Genomic DNA, 15,938 nt, shown 5'->3' with positions numbered 1-15,938 from the left:
TGCTGTGGTTCATTTTGTGTTCAGAAGGAAACCCTTGGTCAATCGTATCGTAGAATTCACTTTCAGATTTGAGACTGATTAATTAAATTTGAGACTGATTGATTAATTTTAGACTGATTAATGGTTGTTTAAATTAAAGTACCTATGCTTTAAATAGGTCGTGCTCTGAGGTAATTAGATATTATTCTAATTAAATAATACTTATTAAACCCTAAAATTGTTAATTATTTTGGTGACCTATTAAATGAAGTCTAGGGCAATTAAATTCAATTTGGGAGTTCAACAATACTTTCGCTACATATTTTTGGTGCTCTCCATGAGACCAATAACACACTGCGCGGCTTAACTACTTATTCACTACATTAAATTGGTGCCTCCGTGAGGTTCCATTCATTCCAAATAATTAAATTAATGTAATTCGTTACATGTGACTGGATGCCACCTGACGCCAGTTTATGATTCCTGCTGTGCTCCATTGTTGCTGAGCTATAAATCACACAGGATTGTTGAACTTTTTAAACCAATGCAGCAAAACTATACCGCTCAAACAGCACATGTGAACAATTAAAGAAAAAAAAATACTCATACTCAACTTGAGGTATTTAGTATGTTCATTGTGAGTATATAATATCCTTGGAAATATGTTAGAAATACATGAATGACACAAGAAAGTGAAAACACTTATTTCCCTTCCCTTTCAAATGACAAAACAGATGCAATAATAAAAGAAAATAATGGTTTGCCCATTCGGCTGCTCCCGTTTTGTGTTCGGGGTAGCCACAGCAGATACGTCCGCATTGATATTTTGGCACAGGTTTTACACCGGATGCCCTTCCTGATGCAACTCCAGTGTTACCTGGAGAAACACACACAGCCTCTGGTGTTCCAAAGAGGTCTCCCATCCAAGTATTAACCAGGTCCTGCACTGCTTAGCTTCTGAGATCTGACGGAATCAGGCTGACACAGAGCAGACCGGCTGCAATAATATAATCCAATAATAATAACAACAACAACACTGTGTATATGATAACAAGAACCTAAATTTATAAATACATTAAGACAGTAAAATTAAGATAAAATAATTACGTAGATCAAGAAGGTGGCATGTTACTGACTCACTGTCATCCTACATATGGAGAATATCTCCTCTGTCTTTTCTGCCTTCTTCTCTGCTTAAAACACTCTTAGGCTTCTTACAGCCCCAATTTCAATGAAGTTGGGACATTGTGTAAAATGTAAATAAAAACAGAATACAATGATTTGAATCCTCTTCAACCTATATTCAATTGAATACACCACAAAGACAAGATATTTAATGTTCAAACTGTTAAACTTTATTGTTTTTGTGCAAATATTTGCTCATTTTGAAATGGATGCCTGCAACACATTTCAAAAAGCTGGGACAGTGGTATGTTTACCACTGTGTACATCACCTTTCCTTCTAACAACACTCAATAAGCATTTGGGAACTGAGGACACTAATTGTTGAAGCTTTGTAGGTGGAATTCTTTCCCATTCTTGCTTGATGTACGACTTCAGTTGTTCAACAGTCCGGGGTCTCCATTGTCGTATTTTGTGCTTCATAATGCGCTACACATTTTCAATGGGCGACAGGTCTGGAATGCAGGCAGGCCAGTCTAGTACCCACACTCTTTTACTATGAAGCCACACTGTTGTAACACGTGCAGAATGTGGCTTGGCATTGTCTTGCTGAAATGAGCAGGGACGTCCCTGAAAAAGACGTTGCTTGGATGGCAGCATGTGTTGCTCCAAAACCTGGATGTACCTTTCAGCATTGATGGTGCCATCACAGATGTGTAAGTTGCCCATGCCATGGGCACTAACACACCCCCATACCATCACAGATGCTGGCTTTTGAACTTTGCGCTGGTAACAATCTGGATGGTCTTTTTCCTCTTTTGTCCAGAGGACAGGACGTCCATGATTTCCAAAAACAATGTGAAGTGTGGACTCATCAGACCACAGCACACTTTTCCACTTTGCGTCTGTCCATTTCAAATGAGCTCGGGCCCAGAGAAGGCAGTGGTGTTTCTGGATGTTTTTGATGTATGGCTTTCGCTTTGCATGGTAGAGTTTTAACTTGCACTTGTAGATGTAGCGATGAACTGTGTTAACTGACAATGGTTTTCTGAAGTGTTCCTGAGCCCACGCGGTAAGATCCTTTACACAATGATGTCGGTTTGTATTGCAGTGCCGCCTGAGGGATTGAAGGTCAAGGGCATTCAATGTTGGTTTTCGGCCTTGCTGCTTACGTGTTGAAAGTTCTCCAGATTCTCTGAATCTTCTGATTATATAATGGACTGTAGATGATGGAATCCCTAAATTCCTTGCAAGTGAACATTGAGAAACACTGTTCTTAAACTGTTGCATTATTTTTTTCATGCAGTTGTTCACAAAGTGGTGATCCTCGCCCCATCTTTGCTTGTGAACAGCTGAGCGTTTGGGGGATGCTCCTTTTATACCCAATCAAGACACTCACCTGTTTCCAATTAACCTGTTCCCCTGTGGAAGTTCCAAACAGGTGTTCTTTGAGCATTCATCAACTTTCCCAGTCTTTTGTTGCCCCTGTCCCATTTTTTTTAAATGTGTTGCAGGCATCCATGTCAAAATGAGCAAATATTTACACAAAAACAATAAAGTCTATCAGTTCGAACATTAAATGTCTAGTCTTTGTGGTGTATTCAATTGAATATAGGTTGAAGAGGATTTGCAAATCATTGTATTCTGCTTTTATTTCCATTTCACACAACGTCCAAAAAGTCCTAAAGTAAAAGTCCTCCTCCCTACTCTTACGAGTTTGGCACCTTAGGAGCCCTCTTAAGGCCAAAAGTGCTTTGCGGACAACTTCATCTTACTAAGGGAAAATTCTAAGACATGTCTAAGAATTTGAGAAATTCTAAGTTTTTTCTGAGAATAACGTCACGAGGAGCTACTTTTAGCCTTAGGCTGCTTCGTTGATATGGGCCCAGAAGTTTGCCTTTGGCCTTTGTTGGGCCACATAATCAAGTACGTAAGTCATTAATTGAAGATACATGAATTTTTTTTCCTTTGAGTGCAACACCTTGTTACATAAGAGTGAATTTTAGCTGAAAGGAATCAAGTTTCTATTAAAAAGTTTGTCCCCCCCCCCTTTGGTATACTTCTTTAAAATAAAACAGACAAAATTTAAATTTTTATTTTTAAAATTTCCTGTTGTAAATTTCTATCTTGACCTTTTCCTGATATACTAATTTGAGGTGCCTACGTATTTTCCCCAGTACTATACTGCATCAATTTTTAATTTAACCTTTATTGAGACTTTTGGACGAACACATAACATCACCTCTGAATTCAGGCATCACATAGAGGTCCTCCAGATACACTGACCGGCCCTTCCATGTGCTGTAGGTGTAAAAGTAAAGAGCGTACCCGACAACTGTGAAGCCTACATGGGAATAAAGGCAAATTGTCAATGTAGCAAGCAACACTGAAACATAAAACATATCAAAAAATGTTTTACAGTGGCATAACTGGTCAAGTGTGACACTCACTCCTTTACATGTAAAATATCCCCCCCCCCACCCCAGTCAATGTTAACAGGGTCCACCTAGTGTTGGACTGAAACCCAACAGGCCCCTCAATCAATAAGTTACCTTCTTTAGATTTATGCTCCTCTAGTACTTCTGCAACAAGACACTCAAACAAGGGATTCTGGCAGAAACCATCACGTTCCAGTTCTAAAGTAAACAGACAACAACATACTTAATTACACATGAATGTGTGACCGTGACCATATGACCCTCAGTGACCCCTGAATGACCAAAGTGTAAAGAAATGATCCACTTGTGACACAGGCTCCTTTTACACCAGAACAAAAACCACACGTGCCATAACATGAAAATTTTATTATTGATATCTGCAGGTTTTTACTGTCCTACTTGTACAGCAAGAAAAAAATAAAGAAATAAATAAATAAATAAATAATAATAATAATAATAAGAAGAAAATGCTTAAGACACTTCAAAATAATTTTATTAAAATTTGCAACTTTTGAGGCCAAATAAATTAAATTAATTTTTTGAAACTCCTTGGTGTGTTGATGAAGGTGACTGAATTGTTTTGGGTGAACTGACTGGTTTTACACAAATATTGTGTCTCTCTGATCATTATTCATCATTAAGGAGCATTTGTTGTCACGGGGCTGTGAAAGTATGAAGTCCAGTAAAGTACAAAGTCACTTTTTACTTCAACTGAAAAACTCACTTCATTTGATAAAACAGATAAAAGTCTCTCTTTTTTTTAAATTAACATTATTCGGACATTTGACATTTTGGGTTTTACTGACATAGTAAAGAAAAATAAACAAAAACAACCCCTGGCAATAATTATGGAATCACCTGCCTCGGAAGATGTTCATTCAGTTGTTTAATTTTGTAGAAAAAAAGCAGATCACAGACATGACACAAAACTAAAGTCATTTCAAATGGAAACTTTCTGGATTTAAGAAACACTATAAAAAATCAGGAAAAATAATTGTGGCAGTCAGTAACGGTTACTTTTTTAGACCAAGCAGAGGGAAAAAAATATGGACTCACTCAATTCTGAGGAATAAATTATGGAATCACCCTGTAAATTTTCATCCCCAAAACTAACACCTGCATCAAATCAGATCTGCTCGTTAGTCTGCATCTAAAAAGGAGTGATCACACCTTGGAGAGCTGTTGCACCAAGTGGACTGACATGAATCATGGCTCCAACATGAGAGATGTCAATTGAAACAAAGGAGAGGATTATCAAACTCTTAAAAGAGGGTAAATCATCACGCAATGTTGCAAAAGATGTTGGTTGTTCACAGTCAGCTGTGTCTAAACTCTGGACCAAATACAAACAACATGGGAAGGTTGTTAAAGGCAAACATACTGGTAGACCAAGGAAGACATCAAAGCGTCAAGACAGAAAACTTAAAGCAATATGTCTCAAAAATCGAAAATGCACAACAAAATAAATGAACGAATGGGAGGAAACTGGAGTCAAGGTTACAATGGGCTAAGGAAAAGCAATCTTGGACTGTGGATGACTGGATGAAAGTCATATTCAGTGATGAATCTCGAATCTGCATTGGGCAAGGTGACGATGCTGGAACTTTTGTTTGGTGCCGTTCCAATGAGATTTATAAAGATGACTGCCTGAAGAGAACATGTAAATTTCCACAGTCATTGATGATATGGGGCTGCATGTCAGGTAAAGGCACTGGGGAGATGGCTGTCATTACATCATCAATAAATGCACAAGTTTACGTTGATATTTTGGACACTTTTCTTATCCCATCAATTGAAAGGATGTTTGGGGATGATGAAATCATTTTTCAAGATGATAATGCATCTTGCCATAGAACAAAAACTGTGAAAACATTCCTTGCAAAAAGACACATAGGGTCAACGTCATGGCCTGAAAATAGTCTGGATCTTAATCCAATTGAAAATCTTTGGTGGAAGTTGAAGAAAATGGTCCATGACAAGGCTCCAACCTGCAAAGCTGATCTGGCAACAGCAATCAGAGAAAGTTGGAGCCAGATTGATGAAGAGTACTGTTTGTCACTCATTAAGTCCATGCCTCAGAGACTGCAAGCTGTTATAAAAGCCAGAGGTGTTGCAACAAAATACTAGTGATGTGTTGGAGCGTTCTTTTGTTTTTCATGATTCCATAATTTTTTCCTCAGAATTGAGTGATTCCATATTTTTTCCCTCTGCTTGGTCTAAAAAAGTAACCGTTACTGTCTGCCACAATTTTTTTTCTTGATTTCTTATAGTGTTTCTTAAAGCCAGAAAGTTGCCATTTGAAATGACTTTAGTTTTGTGTCATGTCTGTGATCTGCTTTTTTTCTACAAAATTAAACAACTGAATGAACATCCTCTGAGGCCGGTGATTCCATAATTTTTGCCAGGGGTTGTAGAAATAATACTGATACATTAAGGTGCTTGCCATTTCATACTTTTTAAAACTACTCTGGTTTAAGCGAAATTTACATTTTCAATCATCGGTGCAGTTTTTAAAAAATATCAACAGCAAACTTGCTTTAAAAAATTCATACTTTGCCTTAATCAAAAGGTACCTGTATGTGTGATCTTGACTTGTTCAGACATTTTTTCAAAAATGGACAGTTCCTGGAAAGAAAAAAAACAAAAAAAACCCTTATTATATTTTACACATCGTAAAGGTTAATTTAACCCCGTACCACCCGCCTCATTTTGGCTTGTCAGTATCACAAATAAAAAGTAAAATTTCCAATCGATGGCTTAGAAGGGGTTAATGTCTAGTTTTAAACTGCAACAGCTGTTTGCTGTGATTATTTGTCCAGTTTCGAGCATCAGGACTTACCATGATCATTCTTGCTATATCTTTGCAGTCTTCTTTCTTTGCAACACGTACTTTGAAATTCATGTCTTCAGCAGCAAAAAAAAAAAAAATAGCAGCAGATTTCTTTCAAAGCCCATCAGAGCTGCATAGACATTATAAAGAGTAGACGCCGCATTGGTTGGTGAGGCGCAAGAAATGCGGCCGCCATCTTGGACCGGTCATCGTAGTGATTCCATCATCCAGGGTTTTCATGTATCCCATAATCCCTTGCGCGCCAGAGAGTCGTTGCAGTCAAAACAACACAGAGAATCCACATGATGACAATTGTAAATGAATATTATACTACAAAAATGTATTTTTATGCTTTTCATCGCTTTAATAAGAGACTGCTGCATGATACCCTGAAAACTACCCTGAAAACAATTATAACGAATAATCCCTGTCTGTTACATTTAATCTGCGTGGAATTTAATAAACGCAAACCGAATTTCTGACATATTTTATATATTAGTCTGGAACAAAGAGGACAAACAGTGTTGTAAAGAACAATAATCAAGACGTTAAAGAGCAAACTTCACTTTCCCCCAGAACGACATGATCAGGAAGCGAGTGTAGCTCACAGCAGCTCCCATTGAAAATAACGGAGAGACAGCCTGTGATTCAGGCATGTTTACATAAAATAAACGCAATAACAACATCTATAATCCCAGAGAATATATTCACGAGAGTTTTAGGCACAATATAAAAATAGTTTTATGTTGCGATGTTAATGGTGTTGTCCCTGTGCAGCGGTTAAAGTGCAGCGTGATCAGAGCGTCTTAAAGCAGTTCGCAATGTTACTGAGATCTCACAGGGCGGCGACCTCTCCGAGGATTTGCGGGATTTGAAACCTGAAAAGGGTGGATACGGAAAAATGAAAGTTTGATTTTATATTCTTGTTTGTTTTTATTTTTTTTTATCTTTCTATAATAAAGTTGGTTTGTTCTTTGTTCTGTAAAGTGTCTTTTAGCACTGTGTAAAGCACTATATAAATATAATGCATTATAATAAGGTGCTGAGAGCTGCACACAGTCCTCTTTTAGGGCTTTTAGCTGGAAAACTTTCACGATCAAGTTTGTACATGTGTAAATATGGTTTGGGGCGGGGATGTCATGTTCTTGTGTTAATTTGACAATTTACATTTCCATTACATCTTATTCTCTCTCTGCTTTGTACAGCCTTGGAACTCTCTCTTGCTCTCTCTGACCTGATATGAAGTATATTGATACACTATGTTATTATATATATATATTTTCTGATATATAACTTTTTCACACACACACACACACACATAGATATAGCCTAATCATATATTGTATCTTCAAATTACTTTACTGCCACTGTGTATAATGTGTTTACAAAATTCCTGTCTGCACTCTAGGCTATATCAGAATATTCTATTACTGTTAATCCCACTTTGAATATGTAAATACGATGAACCATTTGTCCTGTATCATAGCTACATGTATGTCGTTTGCAGAAAAAAAACTGAGTGAAAATCAGTTTAATATTCAGAGTTCCGATGGATTAAATGCGGTGTACCTGCCGAACAGCACTGAGTGGAGCGGGTCGGATGACCGGTCTAAGATGGCGGCCTCACGGCTCGTCAGCGCCAACAGGCAGCAGCGGTCGATGCTCCGTCTAGTCTTTATAATGTCTATGCATCAGAAGCGACTTGAGCACCTTGTCACCATATACAATAACGCTTCCGGTTCATCGCGCTTGATTTTCAAAGTAAAAGACAAAGTTTTTTTTTTTTTTTTTTTTTACATGACGTTGCAGACAGAAGCATGGAGATCTATCCTGACACCACTTCCTGTTGGCTGCTGGCTTTCTTGTGGAAAATAAGGATTTTGTAAATGTGACATCACCCAAATCTTAAGTAAATAAATAAAACAAAGTGAAAAATACACGCTTAAAAAGCTTTGTTATACTACAACTTACAGTTGCAGTATTATAGCTACATTCAATTCATATATTTAGATTTGAAAAAAGGCTAGAGTGACAACACAAAAGGGCTATTCAGAAACTACGTAATGCAAAGAAATCCAAATTCTCTGATTTTCACATCTTACGAGTAAATGTGCTTATTTTCTGGTTTCTTTCCTCCTCTCTGCTAACAAACTATCTTTGGGTTGTGGACAAAACAAGACATTTGAGGATGTCATGTTGGGCTTGGAGAAACACTGATCAACATTTTTCAGCATTTTCTCTAACAACTAATTAATTCAATCAGTCACAAAAAGAATCATTAGTTGCAGCCATATGCTTCAATAATAAATTCTGTGTGTGTAGCATAAAAGCATGTTCGATCAAGTCAATAAGTAATGATTCTAAAAAAGCTTGATTGCATACTTGCATGTCCAATATAAATCCCACATTCTTGCGTATATATCTATGAAAAAGCATAACCTGAAAGTGGTCAACAATAGTTAAGCAATTGGGCAGCGCAGTCTCGTTTGAGGGCGGGCACTAAAGGGGTAAAATATGATGCATATGATGTAATTTCTCTACTTCCGGGGACAAAAAACACTGCACTTTCTCAGATTTTTGGCAAATTACAAGCAAACAAACTGAAAATACAAAGAAAAAGTGATGATGTGGTGGAAAGTGGACGTTGCAGTTTGTTTATTACCTGGAGCTCAAACGTGTCAAGGTGGTTTTGCAGGTGAGAGAACGCAGCTACTCTGGTTAGCTGTATAGGCTAACACATGACCTCCCATTTGTCTCGTCTTCCCTTCTCCACTGGGAATCAAAAAACTGCACTTTTCGCGACTGCTTTTGTGATTGTAGCCGAAAACAAAACAGTGGTCAAATCCCGCGATATCATACAGGGTTCAAATGAGACTGCGCTGCCCTATTGTACTTTAGTTTTGCTGTGCTGTTTGCATGCCACACCTTATTCCTCTTCCACTTCTTATCTTCTCTCACACATTTAGTTTTATGTTTTGTTTGAAGTGGTTTTTCTGTATATTATTGAGTTCAGTTAATTCTGTTAGGCTACTTCATTCAACTTACTGATAGCTGAAAACCTTCTTGGATAAGTATTCATTCACAGCAGTTAGAATCAAAATGCACCCAATGTTGACCGTGTCAAAGTTCTTAGCAAGTGGACTTTGTGTACCAAGTTTGAAAAAGATACTGCATACACATTTACTACACAGACAAACAGATGCGCCACAATGTCAAGCAATTCCGAGACCTGCTCTGCCTTCGGTGATCTACATCACAAAATTATTTATCAAAATTTAAAAAACACAAAGTAATTTGTACAAAACTGGATTTATTTTACAATAAAAAACAAAAAATCAGATTATAAATTGAAACATTAAGAATGTCGCAGATTTAATTTTTTTTTTAAGTCAACCATAAACATATTTACAGAACATTGTCAATGTTGCTCTTAGTCAGGAAAGAGTTCAAATATTTTCATTCACACCAACAAGCAAAGCTCCAAGTGTTAAATTGCAGAAATGGAATATAAGTATAGACTCCAGGTTTCAGTGTGGGGACTGCGTGCTCACTCCAGGAGACTCCGACCGGTCAAGCTTCATCCCAGAGTCTAACATGTTCGAGGAGAGTGAATTTGGAAGCCCAGAGCTCTTACTCTCCAAAGAGGAAGAAGCAGATGAGGGCAAAGACACGACTATGTACTTCTGCAGAGGGCGCGAGCTTGTCAACCCCGGGCTGCTGCTGGGATCCAGTTTTACTAATGGCTGTAAGGTGGAAGAGGCGCTGGGAACCGTGTTCGTGACCGCTGAGGCAGAATGGGAGGAGCTGAGGGTGATAACCTAAAGTGAAGATAATGAAACAACCTGAAGGTTTGCAATCAAAGTAGCACACCAGCAGATCTCTTCAGGTCTGAGACCATTCATGCTGCAGATGGTATAATTTCCTTCATCCCCGATTCAGTGTTTATCCTTAGAAAGTACATTTCTCCAATATACAAACTCGCTGAAGATAATCACAACAGGTGGAGGATAAAACAAAATTCCTCCAACAGGAGGAGCCCTCTAATAACTGGCAGCATTCAAAGTCTTAATTTGGTCACACAATGGGTAAGATTAAGAAGTTGTTGGTGTTTTTTTGTTCTGTTTTTTAAGTCACATTTTTTCTGTAATAATTTAAAAGACAAGCACAAACTAAATTAGATTATGATATTGTAAGTAACACTTTAATTAAACCGCCATGATAGATGTTATTCACTGATGACACTTTTTCAACTGTGACCAGGAAGTTCCTCCATCATGGCGGAACACCTGCAAGGACTCCATTCACTTAAACATATAAACAGTTTGCATGTGGATGGGTTCATGTCACAGAGAGGGACGTGAGCTTTTGTCAGCAAACGTTTGTTTGATCTTTAATTTTGGTAGTTACTTACTAACTTAGTACACTGTAAGTATTAACCTTTTTCTGATGAATGAGAGGTGTGTGTGTGTGTGTGTGTGTGTGTGTGTGTGTGTGTGTGTGTGAGAGTGTATGAGGAAGTGAAGATGTGACCATAACTGTAACCACTTCCTATTTTTTTTATGGCTGCAGCAGCAAGTGCTGAACTCCATAATAAAACAGAAATCCCCTTTTTTTTTTAGATGATACGCGAGTAACATGACACACCACAGGACAAGAAGACACGTTCTGCTTCTGTCTCAACACCGTTTTTCATGTCAAAGTCGAAATAAAAAGGAGCAGAACATGACAGAGCGCAATGTTTGTGCCGCAAATGTAAATTTCCACTTTTATCTTCACCTGGTACTCAGCTGATCACTCCGAAAATGACAGAAGACATGCTGTGATTTCTGCAGTTTGAAATGTCATCAAATTGGCAGCGGGTGACAGCCGGTGTCAAAACGCTTCATCCTAAACAGGTGTCCATCAGAGCACCGGCAGGGACAGACAGCGTGCGCTCCCCCACTGCGCCACAATGAAAAAACAGCTGTGATGATTTTAAATGATCATCTGAAAATAACAGCAATGATCCTCAGCACATAAACTGTTTCAATTATTTCTTTATGAAACAGACTCGTCTGCTTCCACTCGATCTCAGCTGACAGAGGATGAAGATAAAAGTGAGATTTGTGGCACAAACATTGTGCTCCATCATGCTGATCTTCTGTTATTTTTTTATGATTTGACATTAAAAACAGTGGTCAGATGGAGCCAGAACCTGTTACTACATGCTTCTTGTTCTGCGTTGTGTCTGATTTTTATTTTTGACCTTCCCGGGCTGAGTTGAGCTTTATTTTTTCCCTTCAGTAATGACATAAAAACTGTTACTGCAACGTTGTGGGAATTTGATCTGGGCGCAATGGGGCCTGATGGGGTCGAGAAGTGGGTTCAGACAAATATTTCACAATGATACTCTGGTTCGGGTTGTGTTCGGTCATGTAGCAAAAGACACCGAACGTCTGATTTGACATTTAACATGATTTATTAATTTTGCAGGGTAGCCACCAGGTCTGCTGCACAGGATCCAAACGGTTGTTTTCTTCCTGTTCGCTGGGTTCAGTGTGAAAACAAAAGAGTAACAGCGTCGGGTTCGGGTCGCTTTTGGACAGAACTATAAGGACCAAAATGCATTCCAACGTGTGCTGCCTCTCTTTCTCTCTCTTTAGGAAAAATGAAAATAAACATCCTCTGAAATGCTCTGAACACACTCGGTCATTTGCAAGGTTTTTCCGGTGAAATCTTTGTTTTGTGATATCAAAACAGAGCTTCATTTTCTGCACTTTGTGTTTTTATAATTACTGGCAGGTGCAAAAATGAGCTGCAATCACTGACTACGTTTATATGCAGCCAATAACCCTTTCATAACCGAAATATTAGCAATAACCCGGTTGCGCATGGCCATGTAAACACCCGCAAAAACCCGAATATGCTCATATTCTGGTTTTTAAAAACCTGAATAAGACCCCTGGGTTATTCCTTTTCTAACCCAAATATCAGGTCATATAAACGCGCATCGGAATAGCCCATAGAAAGGAACATTATTTTGTGTTCTGCGCATGTCCTATCCGCAAGGAATCTTGGTCTTTTGAGTACGGCAAATACTTGTATGCGGTGTGCGCAACCCACCAGACACCACAGAAGCACATGTAAACAGTTTCACACCAAGTACAGTGGTCCCTCGCTATAACGCGGTTCACCCTTCGCGGCCTCGCAGTTTTGCGGATTTTTTTTAGTGCAATTTTGCATGCTTCTTCTTCTTCTTTTTTTTTTTTTAAACAGCACATTGTGTTCTGCGTCCTTATCAGGCGGGCTGGTCGTGGCACCGGTCGGCATCACCGCGATTGCTCTCACTGCCTCCGATGCGCTTACTGAGTCTGCGGGCTCGGTAAATCCCGCAGCGGGCCACTCACCCCACCCCCCTCTCTGCTGTGCAGCAACAGGTCCAGAGACTACGCTCGCTGTTTTGATGCGGAGCGCTCCGGCATTTGCGGAAAAATCCACAGTGCCGCAGGGTCTCGGTGTACCGCAGCCGCAGAGCTCCGTGGCCATGACTTGGATTCTTTGCGGGGCTCGCATCCGTACCCCCAGAGGCAGTGAGCGAAGGGAGAGCATGCGCATTGTGTTCTGTGTGTCTGTTTATAATCTTCTCGCCCAGAAGAAAAAAGAGAGTGTTTACACAGAAAAGTGAGAAAATGTTAATGCCTGTTTGAGAAAAGTGTATAAAATGTGCAGTGATGGGTTTTACAGCCTTAAAACATCTATAATAATTGTAAAAACTAACGCTGACTACTTCGCAGATTTTGCCTATTGCAGATTATTTTTAGAACTTAACTCCTGCGATAAACGAGGGACCACTGTACTTCATTGGTTGATTATTTATTTCAAGCTTTACAAACTAAGCATTTCTTTCACATTTACATTTACCCACATTGGGTTGAAAAGAACAGGAAATACATATGTACATACATACATACATACATACATACATGCGCATTTAGCCCGAAAAGGGGTGGGAAGAAGACGAGTTTATTTAATCCCAACCCCAAACACCCATACATTATTACCACTACCGAGTGTGACCAATATTCCTTTTTTATTATTATGTAATTGATGTCATATATTAGTGATGAATATCTATAATAATTATAATAATAATAAAAATTCCCACCATAATAGTTAGTAATAATGACAACAATAATATTATTATTATTGTCAATCAATTTTTAATTTTTTTGTGATATTGCTGGTGTCATTCCTTAAGTCATTTTCATATGTCAATAAGTTCCCCACATTTATTCAGAGAATGACTAATTAGAAGAATTATTATTGTATGCGTCGATGGTAGTTCTCTCTCTCTCTACACACACACACACACACACACACACATCACCTATACACACATGTATACATATACACACATATATATACAAATATGTTTCATTTATTTTATTAACTTTTTTAAAAATTAATTAATTAATTAATTCCCCCCCCCCCCCCCCCCCTCCCCTCCTTCCCCATTCGTCTTGTGTGTGGTGCATTAAACGATGCAAAGTATTTTGTAAACCTGCTGCCAGAGAGGGGTCGCCCCCTGACACAGGTCCACCCTTTGCTGAGTGTCCTAGGCTCTGCATTAAAAGACAAGGTTTTGGAGTCTGCTGGCAGAAAGGGGAGACCTTCGAACAAAAGACCACCACTTGCCGACCCTGATCTGGTGATAGTGATGTAAGTGGGGGAAACAAGGAGGAAAGAAAAAGAAAAGTATTTTTATGTATCAATAAATTTATATACAGTATATATGGTCTGTCCATAAAGTATAGGTCCTTTTAATTTTTTTCAAAAACTATATGGATTTCATTTATATGTTTTAACGTCAGACATGCTTGAACCCTCGTGCGCATGCGTGAGTTTTTCCACGCCTGTCGGTGACGTCATTCGCCTGTGAGCACTCCTTGTGGGAGGAGTCGTCCAGCCCCTCGTCGGAATTCCTTTGTCTGAGAAGTTGCTGAGAGACTGGCGCTTTGTTTGATCAAAATTTTTTCTAAACCTTGTACATACATACATACATACATATACACATATACACACACACACCCAGTGTGCACAATTATTAGGCAGGTGATTATTTTGACCATATCATCATTTTATCCAGGATTTCCAACTCCAAGCTGTATAAACCTGAATGGTTATTGGATTTAATGCATATCAGGTGATGTGTATTTGTGTATTTGTATTTGTGAGGGTGTGGCCTCAGGAGATCAACACCCTGTATCAAGGTGTGCATAATTATTAGGCAGTTTCTTCTCCTCAGGAGAAATGGGCCAAGAAAGAGATTTAACTGATGCTGAAAAAGCAAAAATTGTAAAAAGTCTTTCAGAGGGATGCAGCACTCTTGAAATATCAAAGATATTGGTGCGTGATCATAGCACGATCAAACGTTTCGTTGCAAACAGTCAACAGGGTCGCAAGAAACGTGTCAAGAAAAAATGACGCAAATTAACCACCAGACACTTGAGAAGAATCAAACATGAAGCTACCAGGAACCCATTATCCTCCAGTGCTGCCATTTTCCACAACTGCGACCTACTTGGAGTGTCAAGAAGTACAAGATGTTCAGTTCTCAGAGACATGGCCAAGGTAAGAAAGGCCCGACCACCTCTGAACAAGACGCATAAGCTGAAACGTCAAGAATGGGCACTTTCTTCAAGCAGACACTTTCTTCTGCTTGAAGACACTTTCTTCAAGCAGTGGTACAGAAGAAAGTCTGCATCTTTCAAGAAGACTTTCATTTTCATGCAAGACAACGCTCCATCACATGCATCAAAGTACGCCACTGCGTGGCTGGCCAGTAAAGGCCTTAAAGATGAAAAAATTATGACATGGCCCCCTTCTTCACCCGATTTAAACCCGATTGAGAACTTTTGTGCCCTTCTGAAGAAGGAAATTTACAGTGAAGGTAAACAGTACACCTCTCTGAACAGTGTCTGTGAGGCTGTGGTTGCGGCTGCACAAAAAGTTGATTCGGACCAGATCAAGAAACTGACAGACTCCATGAATGGAAGGCTTGTGACTATTATTGAAAAGAAGGGTGGCTATATTGGTCACTGGGGTTTTTTTTTTTTTTTTGAAATTTCAGAAATGTTTGTTTGTAAATTTTGAGTTTGTTTATTATTCTCACTTTAACAGGTGAAAATAAGCAAGTGAGATGGAAAAATGTTCATTTGTCATTTAGTTGCCTAATAATGTTGCACACCAATAGTTGCCTAATAATGGTGTACATAGAGATATTCTCTTAAAAAAGCCAAAACTTCACTTTTACTACTTAAATGTTCAGGCTTGAGGTTTTGTTAACATTTTGGACTGACCAAGAGCACTGCAGCTGTACAATAATAAAATTAATCCTCAAAAATACAACTTGCCTAATAATTGTACACGCAGTGTATATATATATATATATATATATATATATATATATATATATATATACACACGAGGTCTATTAGAAAAGTATCCGACCTTATTATTTTTTTCAAAAACCATGTGGATTTGAATCACGTGTGATTACATCAGACATGCTTGAACCCTCGTGGGCATGC

General features: G+C 38.6%; 2 protein-coding genes across 6 annotated transcripts in view; both read right to left on the bottom strand.

Moving 5' to 3' along the window:
• The window catches only part of sat2b (spermidine/spermine N1-acetyltransferase family member 2b), a 39,798-nt gene extending 33,288 nt beyond the window's left edge, over window positions 1-6,510 (bottom strand). For 3 of the 4 annotated variants that reach the window (XM_034178608.1, XM_034178606.1, XM_034178610.1), the window contains exons 1-4: window positions 6,377-6,502; window positions 6,113-6,171; window positions 3,654-3,737; window positions 3,344-3,445 (exon numbers count right to left, since the gene is read on the bottom strand). In XM_034178608.1, coding sequence (XP_034034499.1) covers window positions 3,344-3,445; window positions 3,654-3,737; window positions 6,113-6,171; window positions 6,377-6,441 — 310 coding nt within the window. In that variant the 5' untranslated portion in view covers window positions 6,442-6,502. Of the gene's footprint in view, window positions 1-3,343; window positions 3,446-3,653; window positions 3,738-6,112; window positions 6,172-6,376 lie in introns of all 4 variants that reach the window. The other variant, XM_034178609.1, reaches the window with a different exon arrangement.
• A 3,149-nt stretch (window positions 6,511-9,659) lies between these two features.
• The window catches only part of taf6 (TAF6 RNA polymerase II, TATA box binding protein (TBP)-associated factor), a 35,280-nt gene continuing 29,001 nt past the window's right edge, over window positions 9,660-15,938 (bottom strand). For both annotated transcript variants that reach the window (XM_034178605.1, XM_034178604.1), the window contains exon 15: window positions 9,660-10,187. In XM_034178605.1, the coding sequence (XP_034034496.1) occupies window positions 9,897-10,187 (291 nt within the window). In that variant the 3' untranslated portion in view covers window positions 9,660-9,896. The remainder of the gene's footprint in view (window positions 10,188-15,938) is intronic.

This window comes from Thalassophryne amazonica, chromosome 9 (assembly GCF_902500255.1).
Source record: "Thalassophryne amazonica chromosome 9, fThaAma1.1, whole genome shotgun sequence".
NCBI lineage: Eukaryota > Metazoa > Chordata > Actinopteri > Batrachoidiformes > Batrachoididae > Thalassophryne > Thalassophryne amazonica.
This window is presented reverse-complemented; position numbering and strand designations above follow the sequence as displayed.